Raw genomic sequence first — 23,904 nt, 5'->3', positions numbered from 1 at the left:
CGGACAAAGTGACAGTGTGTTCTGCGGGCAGCGGGAAATGGGTTAATTTTTCTCTCGGCTCTGACATGCTGATGCAGCTGCTCTTCTACAGGGTTTCTGGAAGTGGGTTTGCAAGTGTTTCTGGGGGAAAAAAAGGGAGAAAAAGTCCCTTTATTTTTATTTTACCTCAAGTGAAGCAGGGCAGTCGGTGCAAGAAGGGACGTCTCTCTGCCTGGTCCCTGCCTGGTTGGCTGGGCAAAGGGGAGGGATCCAGGGAGCAAGCAGGAAGAGCCAGTCCCCATCCCAGGAGATCCCAGTGCTGCGGTGGGAGAGAGGGATGACACGGCTGACCGTGCAAAAAGCCTGGTCCTGTGGGCCCTCCATGCTCGCTAACCGCTGCTCTGGGGTCCCATAATATCTGAGTGCTTGATGGTTTTATAAATATGTATTACAGCAATGTGCAAATGCCCTGAAAGCTCTTACAAAATGGGGAGGAGGACCAATTTATAAGCCTGGGAGCAATGTATCCCCAAATAACTCTTAAAGGCAAGAGGGTTGCTTCGTACAGGGTGGTGGCCAGCAGTAGCATCATGCAAGACCAGGCTGCCCTCGCTACCCAGTGCCGTGCTTATTAGGAGCATCCAGGTTATCTTTCATGATGCTTTATGGAGAACATAAGGATGTTCTCCTGTATCACCACCACAGGGTTGGCGTGTGCCCAGGGACAGCATCGTCGGCGTGTGGGTGGCATGGTGGGACCCAGAGCCTTTGCTAACGTGCTGGGGTTTGCTTCTCTCCCCCAGGCTGGTTCCCCAAGGTGACACCGGGGTCCCTGTAGCTGGCTCCGATCGCGGAGAGGCCATGGCCACCTAGCGCTCCCCGGGACCACGGGGGTCGGCAGGCCAGAGATGGCGGCGCAGAGGATCCGGGCGGCCAACTCGGGTGGCCTGCCACGGTGCAAGTCGGAGGGGACGCTCATCGACCTCAGCGAGGGCTTCGCCGAGACCAGCCTCTGCGACGTCAAAGGTGTGGAGGGACGGCTGGGCACCCCCACGGGGTGGGTTTGGACGATGCCCCCTCCTCGGTTAGGGGGCACCCTCTCACCCCTAGGGTCCAGGAAGGGGTTGGTTAATAATTAGCAGATGGCAGCTGATGGGGAAGAGCAGCAAGCGCTGGTGAGCGCATCCACGGGTACAAGGATGGGCATGGACCTGACACCAAGAGATCTAGCACCCAAGAGAGGTGACAGCAACAAGGCGGTTGCAATGGTTTGTTTTCCCCTTCCCCAGAGCTGGGAGCTTGCAGTTTGCTTGAATAATCCTTTTTCTTCTTTTTATTGCTTTTTCTTCAGCTGCATTTACCTTACCCGGCATAAAAGCCGTGTTCAGTAAGAGGGGAATTAACTGTTCCCCCGGCAGAACCAGATCCCAAGAAATAACTCTGGGTGGAAGTTAAGCATGTGCCGAGGGCCTTTAAAAATAAACATGCACAAAAGCGATTGCTTTTGCAGGTGTAGCAAGAAGAGACCCAAACATCAAACGCTCTCACTGCAAATTAGATTGTTTTTAATGCAAAAATAGGAATTACTCATATTCTCCAAGGGTTTTGCTGGTTTCAGCACATCCGTGTTAACCCTGCTGCTGCGCCGGCTGCATGCACAGCTGAGGGGCACACAGGGATGGCTACTTGCCCGTCTGATCGGACAGGTTGGGGAGACCAAAAATGCCTCTTCCTGCAGACAGCTCCGGCTGCCACGCCGAGTTAACGGTGGCTTCCTACCAGGGTGGCAAAATAGTTTCAATACAGAGTTTATATATAGTTTTACGCTGAATAAATGTCCTCACAACTTTGCCTACCTGCTGGCGGAGGAAGTGGGTTAACGATGAGTTGTTTAGCATGTGTACAAACTCTTCTCTTCTTAATATTTGATCCCTAGCGTATACTTAAAGACTTTTCCTGCTCATCTGTATCTTCTCTTGCCTTGTAGTTTCTGTGTCCGAGAAGTGCTGCCAGCCTGCAACTAGTGATCAAAGGGACGCACAGTCTGATCTGCCATCCCTTTGTCCCCAGGATTTTAGGGGCTGCCTGTGTTTCTTAAATCCCCCTTTTGCCTCTAGAGAGCTCCCGAGCCTATTGAAGCAGGTTCTGTTGCAGCTTTGTATTGGTGAAAATCCAGCTCTCCTTGTTTTCTTAGGTCTGTCTGGTGAGATAAGACACATTTGAACATTCACCTAACATCATCTGCAGCTTGTTTCTAGTGCTTTTTACAGTAATAGGTCCTAAAAGTCAGAGCAAAACCAATAAATACAGTGACAGTGTAAGTATCTGTAGGCTTGACCCAGCTATCTTGCTTGTAATTGGGATCCCCTGGCAGGATGACTTTCACCTGGCACTGTTGAAAGTGACATTGGAGATGCTGCTAGGACCACAACAGCACTGCAGGATGATGATGCTGTGCTTCTTTCTGAGGGTTCAAACTACATGACCTTCTTCAGAAATTGAGTTAATTTTTGTTGAGGAGCTTTGAAATATAGGTGCTGTGTAAAAGGAATGAGATGCTGGGGTTTTTGGCTGGTGTGATGTGAAAACGTAGGAGTATGACATTCCCTTAGATGTTTCTTTCACTGAAGCATGTTTCACTTGTGCAGGACTGGGGTTATGGCCGAGTGAGAGCACTTTTAGCCTGTGCTGAAAGTTATCTTGGGTTTATGTTACCTTGGGTTATCACATCATCTCTTTGAAGAGGAGGCATTCACCAGCAGCAGCACAGATAACTATTTGCATATGGAGAGTGCAATGGCAGAGCTAAAGAGCTGGTGGCCAAAGACCTTGAGATACCACTGAACAGATTGGTGGGATAATGGCTCTTTCCATGTAGCAATCATTGAGAACCTCCTGTAATTAACTTCTGTTATTTTAAATGTGAACATTTAAGGGGGTGCCTGCCATTCTAGCACATGCCTGTAGGAGCTTAGATCCCAACACACCAGGTGAAAAGGAGAGCTGATAAGAAGCGACTCCCACTCCCTCAAAACTCCATCCAACACATCTTCTTAGCACTTGTCTGCATGGCGAAGATAACAAGTTGCTGCTTCTCCTATCTTGGCTCTGGTTGCTCTTCCCAGCTGCGTCAATGCCCATCCCTTTAGATCATGAACCCTTTGGGGAAGAGGAATGTGAATGTATCAGAAGTAGCAGAGGGAGAAGTTTTGTTTAAGAATTTTAGGGGGGGGACGGGGGGGGACCATACCTCCAGGTTTGAGAGGTTGTAACACTACCTTACGTCACTGCTTAAAGTAGCATGGATTGCTGACCTGAAATAAATGCTTGCAAGTAAATTGTGACTCTCTTGTGGATTGCTTACAGTGCTGTTTTCTTCTTGGCTTTGCAGTGCCTTCTCCTAGTGCCTTGCTGGTTGACAATCCCACGTCCTTTGGAAATGCGAAGGAAGTAATAGCAATCAAAGATTACTGTCCAACTAATTTCACCACTTTGAAGTTCTCCAAGGGGGACCACCTTTATGTCTTAGACACGTCGGGAGGTGAGTGGTGGTACGCTCATAACACCACAGAAATGGGTTACATCCCTTCCTCCTACGTCCAGCCAGTAAACTACCGCAACTCTTCCTTAACAGACAGCGGGATGATAGACAATCTACTGGAGAGCCCTGACGAGGGGGTCAAGGAGTTAGACCTGCTTGGAGAATGGACTGACTTGAAAAGAAACTCTGCAAAAACCTGCAATAACAACCCGTTCTTGAACGGACTCCAGACAAACCCATTTCTGAATGGGAATTTGCAAACAGTCCCCAGCTCGGACAAAGAGTCCAACTCCAACGTTGCCGTTGACTTGCTGCTTTTTGACACGGGGGCTCCTACTTCAGCTGTTTCCAGTTCGGCTGCTAATAGCAGCCTCGGTAACATTTTTGATGAGTTTCCATCCACAAACAGGCTGGATCTGGAACAGCCTGTGAAAAGGGACAATCCATTCTTCAGAAGTAAACGCTCCTACAGTTTGTCTGAACTGTCCGTTCTTCAGGCCAAGTCAGACACTCCGGCATCATCGGGTTTCTTCAGCGGTTTGAAGTCTCCCACCCCTGAGCAGTTCCAGAGCCGGGAAGATTTTAGGACAGCGTGGCTGAACCACAGGAAGCTGGCTCGGTCTTGCCATGACTTAGATTTGCTTGGTCAAAATCCTGGCTGGGGTCAGACGCAACCAGTGGAGACCAACATTGTCTGCAAGCTGGATAGCTCTGGTGGAGCCGTTCAGCTTCCAGACACCAACATCAGCATCCACGTGCCAGAGGGTCATGTGTGCCCTGGGGAAACACAGCAGATCTCCATGAAAGCGATGCTGGATCCACCACTGGAGCTGAACAGTGACAAGTGCAGCACCATCAGCCCGGTCCTGCAGATCAAACTCAGCAATATGGAGGTGAAAACCTTCATCATTCTGGAGATGAAAGTGTCGGCAGAGGTCAAGAATGACATCGTGAGCAAGAGTTTGGTAGGACTGCAGTGTCTGCGGAGCGACATGAAAGAGGGGCCATACACGCCGATGCAGTTGAGCTACTCATATGGGGACACGATCCAGGTGCAGCTGGAGAACCTGGAGCCTTGCATGTACATCGCGGCTGTAGCCCAGGGGCAGAACATCCTCTACCCTTACACCGTTTGGGATTACATCAGCAAGAAGATCACGGTTGGTGTCTATGGCCCAAAACACATTCACCCGTCCTTTAAAACCGTCGTGGCCATGTTTGGGCATGAATGTGCCCCCAAGACTCTCCTGGTGAACGAGGTCACAAGACAGTCCCACAGCCCAGCTCCTGTTGCCCTCCAGCTCTGGGGTAAGCATCAGTTTGCCCTCTCCAGGCCTCAGGACCTCAAGCTCTGCATGTTCTCCAACATGACCAACTATGAGGTGAAAGCTAGCGAGCAAGCCAAAATTGTGCGGGGCTTTCAGATGAAGCTGGGCAAGGTTAGCCGCCTTATCTTCCCCATTGCATCCCACGACCCCAATGAGCTCTCAGACTTCACGCTAAGGATACAGGTCATAGATGACAAGGATGCCATTTTGACCCAATTCTGTGTCCAGACGCCGCAGCCGCCTCCGAAAAGTGCCATCAAACCGATGGGGCAGAGGCGGTTCCTCAAGAAGAATGAGGTCGGAAAGATCATCCTTTCACCTCTGGCTGCCACCGCCAAGTATCCAGTTTTTCAGGACCGGCCGGTGTTGAGCTTGAAGTATGGCAAGCTGCTGAAGACCGTGGTGAGGCAAAGCAAGAACCACTATTTGCTGGAGTACAAGAAAGGAGATGTCATAGCCCTCCTCAGTGAGGAGAAGATCAGGTTAAAAGGGCAGCTGTGGACCAAAGAGTGGTATATTGGCTACTACCAGGGAAAAATAGGCCTTGTGCACACCAAAAACGTGCTGGTGGTTGGGAAGGTCAAGCCCAGCTACTTCTCTGGGCCAGATCTCACCACCAGCCTGTTGCTCGAGCAGATCCTGAGGCCCTGCAAGTTCCTGACCTACATCTACGCCTCTGTGAGGACTCTGCTCATGGAGAACCTCAGCAGCTGGCGCTCCTTCGCTGATGCGCTGGGGTACTTGAATTTGCCACTCACTTTTTTCTGCCGAGCAGAGTTGGACAGCGAGCCGGAGCGAGTGGCCTCCGTCTTGGAAAAGCTGAAGGAAGACTGCAACAATGCTGAGAACAAGGAGAGGAAGTCTTTCCAGAAGGAGCTCATGACGGTGAGTCTGAGGTCTGACGAGGGGTCTTCATTCCCTGCTGTGCATTATGATGAGGGTGAATGAGAGGTGGAAGTTTCCTAATTCAGTCTGTAGAAAATGAAGTCCATCTTTAAGGTCTTCTGCAGGCTGCTAGGCACAGCCATGTGGAAGTTCAGTCCTGTGGTTGTACGCATTGGTGGGCTCCTAGTTTAATGGGATCATGGCCATAAATGAGGCAAAAGTTGAGTGAAATACCATAAGTACATGTTGTGTGAGGGCAGCCAACAGGCTTGCTTTGGAAGGTATCTAATCTGAAACCCTTCAAGATGAAGGTGATTTTGGTCCAGTGTTTTCATAGCACTCGACAGGTCCCTGCTGCTGGGTGTTCATGTTTCAGCCTTCGATGATGTACAGTTCTAGGAGTTACCTGAAAGCTGCTGGTCTCCTCAACCCCAGTGTAAAAGTGTGCATCGTTGAAGGCAATGCCGATGGAAAACTGCAAAAAGGGCAAGAAACACAAAAGCTTTTCCTATACAGAGTGGGGCTGGTGAGCTACATCTCAGGTCACATACTTTTGCATCACTAGGTGTGTCAAAGCATACTGGAAAAGGGTTTTACAGCTGCTGTGAAGAATGATGCTATACCTTTGCCTTCATGAAACAACCTCAAATTCCTCTATAATAGTGTCAGGTTATGTCTGCCCTGTCTCTTTTTGAGTGGCAGCTAAACCAAGGGCACTTCTACGTCCAACTGTGGATTGTGTTTGTAAATTGAAATGCATGGCTTGCTTCTGTCCTGAAAGGCAATTATTTCTAGGATGCTGTTCAGAAGTCTCTTGCGAGAAATCATATTCATGATCATTTCTAGCATTTCATATGAAGTGAGCCAAAGAAAATCCAGGACAAAATGTCTAGAAGAGATTTGCAGCTCTTGCCTGCAGAAGCAGGATAACTGAGTTATGGCGAATCATGTGGTTTAAAATGCCAATCGAATTAAGGAATAGCGACAGCTTCGCTTGGCCATGATGGGTGCAGGCAGCAGCACGCAAAATGAAATAACAAGTAGGCAGCCTGGGTAAAGAGGACTGGAGCCAAATGAAGTATTTCATTTCCCAAACTCCCTTTAATAAGGGGGAAATTTGAGGATCGAATACAAGGTGTAAGGTGTTAGGAAGAGTACGGAGCCCTTTGCTACTCATGGAAATATTGTCCAGCGAGTTCCCGGTGCCTGGTTATCGCTTTGTGGCCCATGGGGCAATGTTTTAGCTTTGACTTTCAGGTGCCAGGTCATGCCACCAATGCTGCTTCTGTTGAGCCATTCCTCTGGCCATCATACACGGTTGTCTCTCTTCTTTCTGGGGCCACCCAGGAAGGGAGAATACCCACCATGGTAGCCAAGGCTGGTGTCTGGCCCCGTGGTTCCCCCAAGGAGGGAGGGTTTGCTCCTTTAATCATTAGCCTCAGTGAAGGATGGGATGAAATCTGTGCTCCTCTAGTTGGATGCTTCCAAGGGCTTTGTGCTGTTTGCCTTACTGATTTGCAAACCTGTAAGTGATTTTTTTATCTATTCCCTTTGGCTTCAGGATTTCCAGCCAGTCTGTAGGTCGTGGAAAATCTATGCCAGACCTCAGTGGGGAGACAAAGGGAAAGATAAGGCTCTTCAGATACTCAGGGAGCAACTAACTCAAGGGGACGGCCATAAGCTGCAGGAAAACATCCCGCTCCCCAAGGGATGCCTGGAGTGCAGAGTCCCAGAGCAGGTTTTATTTTCCTTGTTTGAATGGAGGCTAATCCTGAGTGTTGGCTCTGTTTCCTATTCTTTGTGAGTCTGAGCCTGTCGATAAAGGATGAGCTCTCTTCCTGGTGGAAGATGATGCTTCTTCTAAACCCCTTGCTGCTGTCAAATCCTCCTTAGCTTATGGAGAAATTAGATTGAGCCTGGTTTAAAAAAAAAAAAAAAAAAAAAAAGAAGAAATAGATGTTTCGGGGGATGACATCAGAGCAGTAATGTATTTTATTGTGTTTAAATCTGATTTTGTTTGTAACAAATGGACTCACTTTCTGGCATCTGCTGGCAAGAAGAACTGGTTGGGTTAAGTTCTGATCTGGCTGTTTCATCTTAAAGTTGGTTGTCTCCTCTCAAAGGGACTGTGAAGGGAGAAGCAGTAAGTGCTTCTGACTTCAGTGTTGAATACATAAATTGCAGTGGCAGAGCCATGCACCAGCAGCCAAGCACGGAGAAGCCTGGTCATGATGACTAGTTAATAAGTAATCTGCATTTAATTGTTATTTTTCAAATCTAGTGCTAGCAGCGGTGTGTGAAGGTAACTGGGGGAATGTTGCTCAGAAGTTAGTCATCACATCAGAAAGAGAAACCTACCTATCCCCTCCCTCCTCTCTGCCCATTGAAAGCACACAGATGCTCTTGCTAAAACCTGCGCACAGATGCAAGAAGACCTCATTGCAACTGGGCCACTGGTATCTGGCCATGCAGTGACTGCACTACCTGGTGCTCAGGAGCTGGGGTTAGGCCTGTCATGAGACACAGCATTTCTCTCTTTCTCTAGGTTTTCGATATAGTGTTTTTATAGAGCCTCACATTTATCATCCTTTCCAACAGATGCTGCTGTTGGGAAAAACATGGGTCTTCTGGGAATGCCATTGGGCATGTCAGCAGAGAGCTGTGGAAACAATGAGCTTTTTCTTCTCCAGGCTGCTTCTAAAGATCATACAGAAGATGATGTTGGGATTTTTTTTCCCCCTTTGTTTTTTACCATTTGTTCTGACTGCAGGTATCTGCATGCTGCCTCTCTTCTACCAAAAGATACTGTCTGTCCCTGGTGGGTGCAGATCCCAAAGCGCTGCTGGTAGGCTCAAGCAGTCCTTAATGTCATGCAGAGCAGGATGTCCATCGCTTGGACCTTGCACTGGCACGCCTGGAGCATGCCAGCCCAAGGTTGCTCATGTTGGGCCCCTCTTGCTCCTCCATCCCAAAGCAATCTGCTGGCTAATGGTAGTCCGTGTGCTGAATTTGGGTCCAGAGGGGAAAGCGCAACTCCTGTGCTTCTGCTTTCATGGGAACAAATCCCCACCACACATATAGATCCTGGACATTGCTCCCCTGAGGCACCACGCTGCACCCTGCTGAAGTTGGTGGGGATGTTTTCTGTAGGGCATGGCTTGTCCTTGCATAGCCAAGTTGCTTCCAGCACAGAAGGAGAAAGAGTTGCTTGCAGGCTTCCAGCAAGGTCTTTTCATGCACAACACCTGAAAGCCTTGCCCTGTGCTCCTGTCAATTAATAGAAAGCTGTAGAAATGCCACCCAACACCTTTCAGCTGTCATGTTGTCGGGCTCCTTGCTCTGTGGACAGCATAAGCCAACCCACTTTTATTTTCTGGGTCTGGCAGGAAATCTTTACTGCCTTCCCATCCCCAGTGCAGCAGTTGCAGACCCTGTGTTCTTGCTCCCATGCAATTTTGCTCTTGCAAAAAAACAACCAACCAAAAAAACCCAAAACCCAAAAAGCCTCTTACAGTTGCATTGATGGTACCTTCTCCAAGCCACCTGGGAGTGTGGCTGATGGCACTTGGTGTCACTTCAGAAGCGATGCCTTAAGCACCCCGAGACTCAGCCGGGCACCATGTTCAGGGAGATTGCCCCACAGAACCTGTGCCTGTGTTATGTCAAAAAAAGAAATTAGTATTTAAGATCGTGAGCATGTACCACAGTATTTTAAGTGTGTGTGACTGGTGATTTTGGGGGTGCTGACAGCCAAAAGAAGCAAGCAGAAGACATGTTTAATGCCTAAAGCAAGTGTTGTTTTGGGGAGCGCTTGTACAGAGGTCACTTATTTGGGCCAAAAACCTGACCGGGATCCTGGAGAGGACGGTGGAGACAGGAGCCTGTGCACGAGCATCCTCTCACCCTGTGGGTCTCGCTGGCCCCTTGGGGACCCAGGACCTTTCTCCCCATGTTTGAGGAGGTCCCAGGCGGGAGCTGTGGCACGGTGCCAGCCCAGGCACATTGCCTGCCTGCCACGCTTGGGTCACATCCCTGCCCTGGCACGCATCCCTGCAGCAGTTAATGGGATGCTAAGTATTACTGCTTAGGGTAACCACATCTCTGCTTCCCCCACCGACGTTTCGGGGTGGTGACTAATGCGTGATAACATTTGGACCCCCTGGGGTGCTTTCCAATTTAAATGCTATTTTTTTAAAAAAAGTTATTAATTTTAAAAGTCCATTTGCGTAACAGCTTGCACCACGCTTGGTGGGCACATGTGAACTCGGCGATGCTTTCCGCTCCAGAGCATGTGGGGGTCAGGACTGGATGGACTGTGGGGAAGCTGCCTATTTGTGCCTGGGTGAGCGAGCAGGGCTGGAGGCTCGCAGAGTTGGGAGTGAACCGTGAAGGTCACAGTGATGATGGGCATGGGCAGGGGTTTGCCACACATCTGCAGGTGGTCTTTGGGGTTGCCTCTGTCTTCTGGCTTGGCTTGCTTTCTTCCAGATGCTGGTTTCCATCATTAGAGGATGGGAAATGGGATTCTGCATTTCAGAGCTGGGATGCAAATTCACCCTCCCTTGGATGCCTTTTAAGTAGAGGCGCTTCTGCGCCTCTTTGAACTGGGATTTGAATATCAAACCATCTCCTTTGCTGTGTCCCAGTCTGGTGGAGCAGGCTTGGAGCTCGCTCTGCTCTGAGGTTAATAAATGCTTTGGAGGTCACTGGCAAGGCACAGCCCATGTCACGCCTCAGCAGGGAGCATGGCTGGGTACCAAGGGACGGAGATGCAGCGGGTGTACCCAGATATCCAGGGAGGCTTGTCCAGGGTGGAGGAGGAGGATGGAAAGAAATTGTAGTGTAATCCCAAAAGCGCCTGCTGGAGGATTAAGTCTGTTGTGAGCCCTGCTAATCCCAGCCAGGCAGTCAGGGCTTCCAGGAGAGCCCTGTGTGTCATGTATTTCTGTGATAGAGGGAGCAAGTTGTGCCCAGGCCAAAAAAAGTGTGTTGCTCTTACCACTAATATTCCCCCTTCGGCTCTGACCTTAGTGGCCCTATGTCCTCCTTGCACCCCATCCCCACCTGGATTTCGTGCTGTCCCTATCTCCCATCACCTCTGCCCACCCTCCTGCATTTTCCCCAGCCCGTAATTTGTGTGCTGAGCCTCCCCAGCTCAAATCACCAGGGGAAAAGCACAGGAACTAGGTGGTTCTGTGGCCATCAGTAGGTTTCAGAGTTAACGTTCTGTGTGGCGGGAAGCAATCCATCTCTTCCAAAGCTGGTGCTTTGAGTGATTATACAGTTCGCAATTACATGGCCTCCCAGCTGCTTTACCTGATGCTGTTTTCTTGTTTACTTCGAGCAGCAGAAGGAACAGGAGAATCTGTCTCCTGCAGCTCTATCCTTCTTAACCCCTGCGGCACATTTTGCTCCTGGTGGCCTCCTCCACTGCCTCAGACCTGCTCGGCCTCTGGCAAGAGATGAGAGCAACTCATCGAGCCTGCTTTCCTAAATACCAGGTTGTTTCAGGGTTTGCATGCAGGTGATCCAAGCCGCCTGGAAAGGCAGGTTTGAGGATGCTAAATCTGCTCTTCCTTAGGACCATCTTGAATCCCTACCTGCAGAGGAGAGGGTGATTAATCTGGGGGCTGGGTGGTAAGGTAGCATTGCTGGAGGGGAGGCGGTTGCAGCACAGGTGTGAGATATAAATGCTTCTTAATGCCCTTTTTAGAAAAAAATAAATAAATGCTCTTTTGAATGTATTTTCCTTGCTTCCTTAAGAAGAGGGTTTATGACTTCTCTCCTAGCACAGGAAACCAGTGTAAGCACTTTGGAGGAGCAAACAAGCGTGGGTCTGCAGCTGTAATTAGATTGAGCCCAGCTTTAAGCTGGAAACAGATAAGGGAAAAATCAACATGCATTTGCTTTGCAAATTGCTGGAGTGGTTTCAGATGTTCCCATCTTCCCCCAATTGTGCCTGTGAATCCGCCTATGCGAGATTTTAACCCTTCTTCTGCCCCAGAGCCAAACCAGCTGGGGTTTGCCTAGACCCTCCATGTCAGGAGAGGATGTCAAGACCCACGGTGGCAGAAAGCAGGAGGATTCTGGCTGCATGGGGACCACCACATCCATGGTTTCTGTACTAACCAGCCCTGTGCTGTTGTGAAAGTGCGGTTGATGTTTCTGATGGGGACACAGGTGCCAGCATGGTTCCTTGGGCACTCGCTGGCGTTCTGCATCCTTTGAAGGGTCTGTCCCTTCATCCCTGAGGTGTGGTTTGCCTCTACTGAAGTGAACACCACCCCTTGGTGTTCATCTATCCTGGAGCCACCGTCCTGAGTCCGCTGGTGCCATGGCTCCAGATCTGGCCATAGGAAAAAAAGAGGGTACTTGACAAATTATTGCCCAAGGCAGGGTCTGGGGTCTGTTTGCTTGATTTCCATGTTTTAAAAAGGGGATGCCCATTTTGTAATGTAAAACACCTTTCTGTAACCACTTGAGGTTCAGGGTGGGATTTGCCCAGGGACGGGGGTTGCTGCTGAGGTTGTTGCAGTCCATGGGCTCTGGCAGAGGATGGAGGAGCCCTGGTGAGTGGGATGTTGATTCTGTCTGTCAGATCCTGTCCTCTAATAGTTGCCACTTAAACCCTTTCTTTCATGGGCCACACTGTGGGTTTCCCCGTTTTACAACTTGCTTTCCACTTTGAGTGGATGTTAATGTGATTTGGTACCTAAAGATAGGAGCTAACCCTGCTCTGTCATTTTTTTCCTGGCTAAGTTATTGCTAGCTGGAAAACTCTTGACTGCTCCAATTCCTCTTCCCCACTTCTTCAAAACCATTTGCAGAAAATCTTGGCTTTTAGGTCAATAAATGACACAGAAGGAGGAGGTTTCTGAACTGGCATGGGAAGGCAGAGGGGCAGTGAGAAGAGCAACAACATCCTAAGCCGGGCGATGGTCCTGTAGTGCTGTCAGCTGGCCCTTTGCCTGGGTCTTACCCCGGCCCATCTCCTCCCGAGGCTGATGTCCAAGTCCCATCCCAAAACGTACTGGCTGGCCCATGCCTGCCCACCCACCCATGCTGAAGGATGGTGCTCCTCCAGGCTCAGGGAGCCTCAGGTTCATGGACCATGCTGGATTAGTTACCTTGATTAAAGGCATCTGTTCTTCTCAGCCCCTGGGATGCTTTAAACTGCTTATGGTGGTGCCTGAACATCTTGAGGGGTTGCCTGAAAATAAGGTTGCAGCCCAGGCTGCAAGCCTCATTGAACAGGGGTAGGGCACTTGGTTCAATTAATGGGATTACTCGTCTGTTGAGCCTGATGGTCTAATTTCACCGGCTGTTGCTAAAAAGGGGGTGGGAGGATTTTGGGGGTTGCTTCTCGATGAACTTCCCTGCATGGTCCCATCGGTTACCTGCCATCTACTGCCTGCCTTGACTTTCTTGTTTGGTTTTCACCACTGTCCTTCAGGCCCTGCTGAAAATGGACTGCCAGGGGCTGGTCGTCCGGCTCATCCAGGATTTTGTGCTGCTGACCACGGCCGTGGAGGTGGCCCAGCGCTGGAGGGAGCTCGCGGAGAAGCTCGCCAAAGTCTCCAAGCAGCAGATGGATGCCTACGAGGCCCCACACCGGGACAAGACAGGGACAGTGGACAGCGAGGTGAGAACGGATGGGTCTTGGTCTCCATGGGTCCCCTAGGGTTGCAGATACCTCCAGAGCACATTCTTCTGGAGCACCTTGGGGGGATAAAAGGGATTTGGGTGTGCTGGGGTAACTTGGGGGTGTTTTTTTTCTCAGGAATGTGCTTGTTCTGGGATGGGGGTGTGTTGGGGATGGCATCACTTGCTTGCTGGCCACCCAGCCTGACTCAGCTCTGATCTTCTCTCCCCTCTGCCCCATCACTGCAGGCCATGTGGAAGCCAGCGTATGATTTCCTTCTCACCTGGAGCAGCCAGATGGGTGACAGCTACCGCGACGTGATCCAGGAGCTGCACACTGGGCTGGACAAGATGAAGAACCCCATCACCAAACGCTGGAAGCATCTCACCGGCACCCTGATCCTCGTCAACTCCTTGGACATGTTGCGGGCAGCTGCCTTCAGCCCACAAGACCACGAGGATTTTGCAATCTAGTTCCTGCAGTGATATTTTTGTCCGCTTCTCATTTGCTGGATTTTTTTTTCTGTGCTTTTTTCCCCCTTTTTTTAAGCAGTTGACTTTAAAAAGAAGCGGAGGTTGCTCTCCCCAGGTTTTAAGAGGCCAAAGTTTGCAAGTACTCCACTGGGACTAGAAATCAGCAGCAGACATCTCTCCTTGATGGGAAGGCATCCAGAGGGGAATGGCTTTTCCTACAGCATTGATACCAGTTAAACTATTTCTTACTAAAAAAACTTTAAAGGGGGCAAGGGAGTGGGGAGGGATCACAAAAGAGATCACATTTTTTAGGCATTTGCAAATAAAAGTCTAATTTTTGTAACAAGCAGTAAAGGTTGTAACCACTTTGGGGGGAAGCTGTGGTTGTTTTTTATGTTGTAGAAACTGCTTTTAAATTATCATTTTTGAGATGAACGTGAGTAATGTAAATATGTATTTTAAGAAGAAGCACAGTAAATGCCCTCCCCCACTGTCAGGCTTTGGCAGGCTGCCAGACATGACTGTAAAGCACCGTATGAACTTGGGATGTCCTCAGCCCAACAAGCATCTTACACCAAAAAGGAGCTTGCTTTTTTTTTTTTTTTTTTTTAACAGGCCCTGTGACCCGTTTGATTGTTTTTTGTTTTATTTTCATGTCTCTGCAAACATGCATTTTCTCATTTGTGGACAGGGAGATGCTCATTGCCTGTTTGCAGATGCATGGGTACTGTTTTTAACCAGGAGAAGCGGCTGCTGCCCCTTGCGCTTTATCCCACCCGGGTGCTGCAGGACATCTCTGGAAGAAGCTGGAGGTTTGGGGTTCACCAGAGACGTCCTTAGGAGATAGACCAGGAGGATGGTGAGAGTGGCTCGCCCTGCCATGGCAGCAAACTCTCCAGATGCTCCTGCTTTGGAGAAGAGGCCAGAAAAGGGGATAGAATTGTTGCCATCCATATATCCCTTTACACACAGAAACAACAAAAAAAAAGAAGGAAAAGAGAAGATATTTCTCCTAATTTGAAATCCAAGCTTACTGGAGATGTTCCAGATGTGCTTCATGACTTAATGCTCATTGCCATTGGTTTCGGAGGGCTTCAAGTGGGGCTCTTCAAGGCTCCTAAAGTCCAGTTTAACTTGTAAATAGTCTTTACTATAAACCTGGTGCCAACGAGCTAAATATTTGTGGCACAGAGTGCCCAGATGTTTTCCCCCATTCGTTTTATAGCCAAGGCTTTTGAATGACCTCCCCTCCTCTTCCCACTCCCCAGCTTTCAAATATTTTACATGGGAGGGAAATATTTTTTATTTTTGCACAGAACAATTATTTTAAGTGCAAAGTCTCTTTATAGTGAAACGCTGCTACCACAGAAAGGTTAGTTTTTAAAGGATAATTTTCTTTCAGGTTAATAAAAAAAAAAAAAGAGAGAGAAAGAATGGGAAAGGCATCCAGTGGATTGTGCCAGCATAGCGGCCTCAGGAGGGAATGGTCTCCTTTCCTCTTCCCAAAATCACGTCCCCAGAAATGATCACTCTCGGTGGACCCCACAAGAAGTAAATAGCACCTTAAATTTCTCCTCAGGGGCTTTAAGGAGTTTCCTATGCAACTTAACATAGCACAGAGAGAGAGGGTCTGTCAGCAGCCAAGCCCACTACCCGTCCCCTTTCTCTTTTCTTAAGGCACCCTAAGAGCACATTTTTCCATGCACAAGCAAAAATCCCCATTGCAGTAAGGAATACCTCCTGCAGGAGCATGCATGCAGGCAGAGGGACAGCTTTCTCCTGAGGTTTTACCCAAATCTTGGCTTTCGCCATTCTCCTGGCAAGGTCCGGAGCTCTGCAGGAACGCCTGTGCTGGGGACCCCTGAGGGTGTCAGCAGCAGGCGAGGGCAGGAGTTGGAGCCTCCTGTATTTCAGGGATGTCCCTGAATTATTTCAGTTCGTTTTGTTGTTTTTTTTAAACACCCCCCCCCTACCTTGGTTTTTCTAACTACCTCAGGTACTCCATATACCCAACTTAACATTTCAGCAACAGCCTAAACCATGCTGTGCTCAGGTCGGATGGTGTGCACTCTGAGACCCGTGGGAGCACAGCCGGCGCGTTTTGAGGCCCGTGGGGTGACCACTGCATTAATTTGTCCCTGTCCTCGGTCTGAAATCTAGTCCCTCCTCACGTGCTGGGACTGGGCGTATGTCCTTTGGATGCCTTCTGCCTGCTAAACATCAAGGCCTTCTCCAAAACTTCTGTCTGGGCTCTGCATTACCACCCTTTGTGCAGTAACTGGTTATTGTACTTACCTTTTAATGTTCCTTTTTTTTTTCCTTTTTTAAAGAAAAAAATTTTTGGAAAAAAAAATACTCCAATTAAAGCTGTTACTATTCCAGTACTCCAGAGTAGACATCTACTGTTGTCTCTTCATCTCAAAGCAGCTTTGATGCGTGGGATTAATTTAGTAGGTTTTCCACCATGCCAACAGCATGTTCCTCACAGCACGTTTCCACACCTAGAGCCAGCAGTCCCCTGGGGCCAGTCTGAATCCGATTCTCCTTCCCTGTGCCTTTCCATCCTGCCCTCTCCGGGGTAAGGTCGCTGGAAACCATCTGGCCTCCCAAGCTGCTGCTTATGTTCAAGTACTAGGTAAGAAACTTTCTGAAGCGGGGAAAGCTTTGGTTGCAGGATTTGTTCTGGTGTGGAGATGTTTTTCTGGTTGTTTTCTGAATGGAGAAAACATCCTTGTATTTAGCCAAGGCACTTGCGGCGTTCCTGATATGAATGGAGTTCAGATTTCAAGCCACGAAAGTGAAATATTCAGCTATCTGGCTGTGGCTTCAGTTTGCCAAAGGTGAAGAGGAGACACGATGGTTTGATTTCATCCTTAGCAAAAGCGTCTTGTGGTCCAGCATAACAAGGCACATCTGGGCTGCTGAGCCAGGACCACCATGTCTCGTGGGTCGTGAGGAGGACATGTTGCACACAAAGATGTGCTTGGACCTTGCTTGGACCTGTTGCTCCATCCATGCCTGGATGGGTGTGACTGTGTCCTCTCCTGAAAGCCTCGGTCCCTCCTTGCGAGGAGGGTGAGCTTGCAGGGGGATGCACGCTGGTGGCTAATGAGCTCATGAAGCCAGGTACCAGTGCCTGCTGATACCAGGCCAGCTGGCTCATGGAAGGAGACTGGAAATTTCCTTCTTGGCATAATGTGGCTTGATTTCCAAAACAAAACTGAGGTCTAGCCTAGGAGAAGATGAAGAGAGCAGGGGGGGGAAAATGAGAAAGTAAGCTTTTTGTGGAACTCATGAGCTAAGGAAGGTACCGAGCATCCCTTTCCGCTGTCAAAGGGAACACACAGCAAGTTCTTCCCAGACTCTTGCAGGGATGATGCACCAGCAGCCAGCTGTTGCCTCTCCTCCTTTTGTCTCCTGATCTTGGCTCTCCCTCGTTTCCCAAGCAGATACTTTCCCATCTGTCTAACCCATTTAATTTTTCAGCCCTACGTTCAGGAGGGTGTTGGCCTCCAAAGCAGGGTGATGGACATACTGCCAGCATTCTTCTCCCTCCCCGGCTTGCTCAGCCCTTCCTGCATCGTTCCCCCCACCTTGCTTCAGTACCCAGAGCTGTGGCCATCATGGGATTTGGGCTGTGGTTCAGACACTGTCCAGGCTCTTGGGGCTTCAGTCAATTCACGACCCCAGTTGAGGCTCCCTGGAGAGAGCAGGGTGGCAGGGTGAGCACTGCTGCAGCCCAAAGGCTCAGCTGCGGCTATTGGAGAGTGGCTGTGTCATGGACAGCATTTGGGCTTTAAGACTGTGCATTTGGGGCAAAGTTTTAATCAGGAGGATGATGCAGTTGAGCCACTATTTTACTCGCTGCTGCTGCTGCTTCACAGCCCTCTGTTTCCTACAGATGCTTTCCTAGAATGGCTCTATTGCTCATTTTGTCCAGATACATCTGCTTTGAGATGTGCGTGAACTGAGAAGAAAACCAGGGGAATAACAATCCCAGATTCAATTACACGTGTGGATCTGCTGGTCCAGTAACAATGCCTTGGCTTGCTTCCTTAAAACCCACGGATGGCTGTGTATCCTATTGCCTGCCTTTCTTTTCCACTGGTAAGAAGCTCTCTCACCTCAGCTGCCCATCCTTCCTTGTTTCCTTTCCTCTGTGAAGTTGGTCAGTGCCAGCAACCCGTGGCTGGGGCGGTGGTTGATGTTGGGAGCCTCACAACATAACGTGGTGTGAAAATCTATCCTCCAGCACTGGTACGCCTGGTAAGAATGCAAAAAGGTATGTGAGATGATGTCCCAGTGATGGTCTGCTGTGGCATATTCTGAATTATTTCTGAATTATGTGCATAAAGGTTTGGTTTCTGCTGGGGTTATCAGTCCCCTCCTGATGGCCCTGGCAATGCAGATTCATACCCCTGGGATGGGTGGGAAGGGTGCCCCACCATGGGTGCCTCGCCATGTGGGCACCTCACTCCTACACAGTCTGGGTAGGAAGGGCACTGGTCATCTGATTTGAGCAGTTCCCCATTAGCTGTTTCACTGCTGACTGACTCCCTCTAATATTTCAACTTCAAGGAAAAGATGTTGGCTTTTCTTCCTTGGGCCGATCAGGGGAATGAGCTGCTTCAGTGCGGGTCACCTTGGAAATGCATTTGCACCATTTTCTCCACTACTTCAGCCATCAAAATTGAATGATCAGCTTGCATCAACTCAGCTTGGCACTAAATGACTGAAGAAGATACGTCAGAAGGGGAGAGGAAAGAAAAGTCACCTCTGGGTTATCGGTATCTGTACAGAAGAGCTGCTGTATCGGTGATTCTTGCTTTGTCCTCACCAGTTCTTGGTGTCCGGATGCCCAGTGCAGTTTGCAATGAAAACTGGAGTCTACAATTAACAACCCTGGAGGTCTCTGTGCACCTGTTTTCATCCCTAGAAATCGCTGCTGAAAATCAATTCCTTTGCTTCCTTCCCAGCTCTCAATTAAATGCTTGTTGTGGATTATCTGCTGTCAGGACACCTTTATCTTGCAATAGGAGGAGCGGGTCATGAGTGCTTAGAGGAGACGAGCTGGTTAAAGGGCTGCTCCAAGGTCTTCCTCTTGTTGGCAGGTGTCTTTTGCCATCAAAACCTCATCCTTCCCAGGGCTGACCCCTGCATCCACCCTCCTCTGATGGCCATATCCCCCATGCCAGGTGCAGGCACAATGGTTTGCTTTGTGGAAAACCCTTGTAGAAGACACCCTTAGAGAGGGTCACTTTGCATTGCTTAGACTTCTGCCCTGGGTGCTGGGCTCTGCCAGCATCCCAGGCACATCTGGCTCAGCAGTCCTGTTCCACATTGGGGTTTTCTTGTCTGCTGGACCCTTATGACCTTTTCACCTTAATAACCCGATCTAATTTAATCAGGCCTGATCCCTCATAAAACATGGGCTTGAATGACTGTAAATTAACAGGGACAGTTATCATCCCTGGAAGTGCAACTCCCATTGCGCGTTTGCAGCATGACCTGCTCAAATCTCCTGTCAAAAGCCCTTTTTTTTGATAACAAGCTTTACCCAAAGCATGCCCCGGGGCTCGCCTCTTCACAGCTCAGCAGGCTTAATCCATTGGTGAAATTCAGGGACTTCCAAGCAACCAATGACATGTTCGGGTTTTTTTATTATAATGGGGGGGGGAAAGCAGAATATAAAGGCATGTTTTTCCCAAAGGCTGTGTGCAGAGGAGCCTGGCCAAAAGAGAGGCAAGTTTCACTTGTTGAGTGGTCAGTTCTGCAAGGGGTGACTAATTGCTTGATTGGGGGTGAAAGGACCCTGATGTCCTACATGAAAAGGAAGGAGCTTCTGACTGGAGAGATGACCATATTATTTTTATTGCTGTTTAACAGACTCGCTTGACGACAGGAGCACCGCTGATTGTGGTTTCCCCTTCCTTCCCCTGCCCATCACTGAATCCATCCTGCAGCCTCCCTTGTGGTATGCTGAAACCATCTCGGACCCACCCTCCAAGGTGTTTGGACCAACCATTTGTGGCCAAAACTCAAAGGACAGCCTCGCCATCGCTTCAGCAGCCTCCGGAAGATAATGAACCTTGGGTTTCTGCCCTGCTTTGATTACCCCCCACTGAACGTTAATTAAACTTTCCAGCAGATGCTTTGCAAAGTCTCGTCCAGCACAAAGTGAGTCACTGGGTTGCAGTCTGGTCCCTTGCTGGGAGAGAGCGATGAGCCAGAGAGGGAGGCTTGGTAACAGATGCAGCTTGCTTGGATCTGCCCCAGTGAGGGGGGGGACTGTGTTCCACCCCCCCACGCCCTCCAGATAATCTAGGCTGGGAGCATTTCAGGGAAGAAAACTGCTCCCTTTGTCCAGGCTAGCTTTTGAAGACAGGTCACGCGGTTACATAAGCCAGCCAATATCTGGCTGGGGGGATTTAGGATTTGCCAATGCCTGAACAGCCCATGCTGATGACTTGCTTTTATCATCCTAAGCAATCACATCTGGCGTATGAAACCTTTCACCCATTCTTAATAGAAAGGGAATTGATGCTGGGAGCAGTTGCTAGTACCTGTCAAAGCAGAGTCGTGTGACAGCAGCTTTTAGCATGAGCCGTGACACCTGCCATAGGCAGGGCAGGAGTTCGCTCTGGGAAAGATGAGCTCGGAGACAGCATTGCCTCCCCTAGAAATACCAGCACGCTCAGCCAGTGAGGAAATATTTGTGGATGGAGATTTCATCTTCTCTTTCCTTTGTAAGCCTGGTTCAGTCCCAGCAGCCCATGGCACCAGCAGCAGCGGGGTTATGCACCAAGCTATGGACCAAGTCCAGCTGCCACATGGGCTTAACCTGGCTCACTGAGCTTAAATGCTAAAGCCAGAGCAGTTTGCTCCCTCTCTGGGTTCAGCAGGGTACATTCTTCCCCAGGAAGGGAGAGGCTGTCCTGCATTTTGCACCTGGTTCACTGTGGCAATTGCTTTTCCCCAGGTTTCATCATGCTTACCTATAAATAACTCCTAAAACCACCTCTGCAGGTGATAACGAATTGGAGAGCTGCATGGCTGCGCCAGCTAAAAGTACCTGGCTTGCCTGTGTCGGCTCCCTGCCATCCTCCAGGCAGCACTGGGGACTGGCACTGGCCGACACGCAGTGTGTCACAGGATGGGATGTCTCCATTGCCAAATCCAGGCTCACCCACCGGGATGCTGTATAGGGGTCTGCAGGGATGCTGCAGGGATAGCTCCAGAGAATGATGCAGGGGCCAAGCCATGTTGTGGGGCAGCCTCAACCGTTTCCTGTGGGTTCTGTGGGGGGCTATGTGGTGCTGCGCTGCTCCCCAGGCTTTCAGGGAGGAGGGCAGGGCTCTGGACCATCATAGTCATTACGCCTGCTACCCCAAAGCAGCCTTGTTTGTGGATGCATGTGGTTTGAGTTGTTTTGTGGGTTTTTTTTTAAAATGAGGCTGGTGCTGCTCCTGGCAGGTCGGCATCCCTTGTCCACACTCCTAAGGGAAGTGGGCACACACACCGCACTTGCTTGAGTCTCAAGCTTTCAGTGGTTTCCCATGGCGGGAAACAAGGCTGAAAGGGGATTTGGGAGCTCTTGTGAAACCTCCCAAACTGGAGTCATGGCTGGCTGCTGGCAGCAGTAAGTATTTACTTTTTACAAAGCCACCCAGAAGATAGATCTTTTAAAAAATCAAGTTAAGTAATTGTAGGTCTGAGTGTGAGCATCCAAGTGTGAGTGTGCAGGGCAAGGCAGCACCGGGATGTGGTGTCTGGACACATCTGTGGGTGTCTGGCCCTGGGAGCCCTGTGCAGGGGAGGGGGAGGGAGTGCTCGTTTGCAGGTCACTGCTCTTTCTTGCTGTGCCCTTGAATAACAAGCGTATTTAACTTCTCAGTGTGTCTTGCAAGGGGGTGAGTCCCCCCTTCAAGTGCTGTGTCCCTATGGGACAGGGTTCTTCTTCGGCCCATGAACTGGGGAGGTAGAGGAGCCCGAGAGCTGCCCAGAGCTCCTGTGGCAGTGGAAAAACCTCACCATTGCCCTTGGGGACTGGAGGGCTGGGGTGAGGCTGCAGAAACCCTGTGGCTGCAGAAACCCTGTGGCTGCAGAAAAATGTCAGCAATTCCTGTCATTTCCCGTGGTCCAGCTGGTGGGAAGCAGCAAGGGATGCCAGCTGCATCTTCCTACCGGAGCCAGGGCTGCTGTGTCCCCGAGGACACGCCCCATCCCAAAACCAAAGAGGCTTTCACCGGTGTTTTGCAGCCAGGGGGGTCTGAGGGTCATCAGAAGAGTCAGGAGCAGCACTGTCTCGCACTGCTTTTTTTCCCAGCCTTACTGTTGCAAGCCTCGATGTTAAAATCCAGGCAAAAATAAAATAAACGCTAAAAAAGTCCTCGGGTGGGAGTGGCAAGCAACAGCTCTCCTCTCCTTTCACAGCTCTGCAGGGGTGCTACATGAGTGCTAGGCGATGGAGAGAGGCTGCTGGAGGTGGGAGGTGTTTATGCCTGTCATTTCTCCAAGGGCAGCAAAGGGATTTTGGCTGCTGTCTCACAGAGATTTGGAGGGTTTGCTGGAAAAGCTCAGGCTGCAGTTCCTGGAGCCCTGGGGCGATGTGGAGCCTGCGCAGCTCAGGGAGAGGAGCAATGGCTGGCCCTGCCTCAGTTTCCCCTTTGGAGAAGTCACCCTGTCTCAGCTCTGTTGCTTAGAAATACATCGTGGCCAATGGTTTCTCCTTCTCCCAGTAAAGGAAGCAGGGGCTTGGGGGTCTCTGCCCTGCTTAAGGGGCAGCACAGCTCTATATGGCACCCAATTAAGGGGCGGTAAGAGGGGACAGCACCCCCAGCGCAACTCTTCCCTTGAGAAGGGCTGGGAAGGCTGTGTTGCAGCGATGCTGCAGCCCCTTTGGCTCCCTCCTCTGCACTGAAGCTGCTTGTCCCATGCACTTTGGCTCCTAATTCACCCTGAAAATCATCTCTGTGCAGCAGGGTCCATATTCCTGGAGCACAGGCAGATAAACAAGTCTCTATTGACTTCTACTGACCCACCTGGCCTGGCTTGGGGGGAAGGATGGCCTTTTCCTTGCTCCCTCCTGTTAGCGATATCATAGTGTCCTCTGCTGGGCACGATGTGACAGTTGTCCAGGCCTGGGCTCGCACGTCCCCTAAGTGAGCCAAAGGAAAATAAAAAGCAGGACAAACGAGGCTAAGGAGAGTGAAGGAAAAAGGAGAGGAGGAGGATACCTGGTTTCTGCTGTTGTTTTGCCTTGGTTGTGTTTAAGATATTTCTGAAATGAAATGAAAGCCATGGGATGGGGCTTTTGATTCTTCCTCCCTTTCTTGTAGCTCCTTTTCTTCACCTACACAAGAGGGTTCGAGTTATTAAAAAAGAAAAAACCCAAACAGCTGCAATTGGCAATTTTTTTTAAATTCTGTTCATCTGATCTGAAATCAAGGGTTTTTTCTTTTGTCCATGCAGAGAAAGTCACTGGATCAATCCAGAGCCTGTTTGCAGCAGGGTACTTGGAGAACTTCTCCATAAGGACATTTTAAAGTGCTTTTTGCATCAGACAGCTGCTGGAAGCCAGCCCCATGCTCAGAGATGACTGAAACCACCATGGCTGGTGGTGTGATGGGCATTGCAAGTTCCCACTGGGTCTCATTTCCAGAGGCACAGATGCGCTGCTGTCACCTGACTCCAGCTGGGACCGTGGGGACAGCCAGAGCTGTCACTTCAGGAACATGAGGAGCCACGAAAGCTGCATTTTAAAAGGAGGTCAGCTCTCATGCACCATGGGGACTCTCCACGTATCCCAAAGAAGGGTTTCCTTCTGTTTACTGGGGGTAAGAGGAGGGGAAGGAAAGGCAGAGGATGAAAAGCAACAGTTGGCATCGGTCCTGGACAGGTTGCCATGGTGTGGTTGCCCACGGGAATTGGGCACTGCACTGGGGACAGGCTGAGGAGGAAAGGGACTGTCTTCTTGAACTTAATAGCTTTCACTGAAGTACCTGCTTTTTCAAACAGCAATAGAAAATAACAGCACCAGGTACTTAGCAGGACGCC

General features: G+C 49.8%; 1 protein-coding gene and 1 long non-coding RNA gene across 2 annotated transcripts; one reads left to right on the top strand and one right to left on the bottom strand.

Annotated features, from left to right (window-relative positions):
* The first annotated feature begins 782 nt into the window (after nucleotides 1-782).
* Nucleotides 783-17,066, top strand: SH3BP4 (SH3 domain binding protein 4). Its single transcript, XM_049800259.1, has 4 exons — nucleotides 783-1,005; nucleotides 3,371-5,733; nucleotides 13,187-13,375; nucleotides 13,624-17,066. The coding sequence occupies exons 1-4, from the start codon at nucleotides 888-890 to the stop codon at nucleotides 13,846-13,848; spliced, it is 2,895 nt and encodes a 964-aa protein (XP_049656216.1). The 5' UTR covers nucleotides 783-887; the 3' UTR covers nucleotides 13,849-17,066.
* Nucleotides 17,046-23,764, bottom strand: LOC126038581 (uncharacterized). Its single transcript, XR_007506044.1, has 3 exons — nucleotides 22,890-23,764; nucleotides 17,973-18,111; nucleotides 17,046-17,080 (listed from the first exon to the last, which is right to left on the bottom strand). It is a non-coding gene; the product is annotated as an uncharacterized LOC126038581 (long non-coding RNA).
* Between the last annotated feature and the right edge of the window lie 140 nt (nucleotides 23,765-23,904).

Source organism: Accipiter gentilis, chromosome 1 (genome assembly GCF_929443795.1).
Source record: "Accipiter gentilis chromosome 1, bAccGen1.1, whole genome shotgun sequence".
In the NCBI taxonomy this organism is placed as follows: domain Eukaryota; kingdom Metazoa; phylum Chordata; class Aves; order Accipitriformes; family Accipitridae; genus Astur; species Astur gentilis.
The sequence above is the reverse complement of the archived record's forward strand: the minus strand, read 5'-3'. Positions and strand labels throughout refer to the sequence as shown.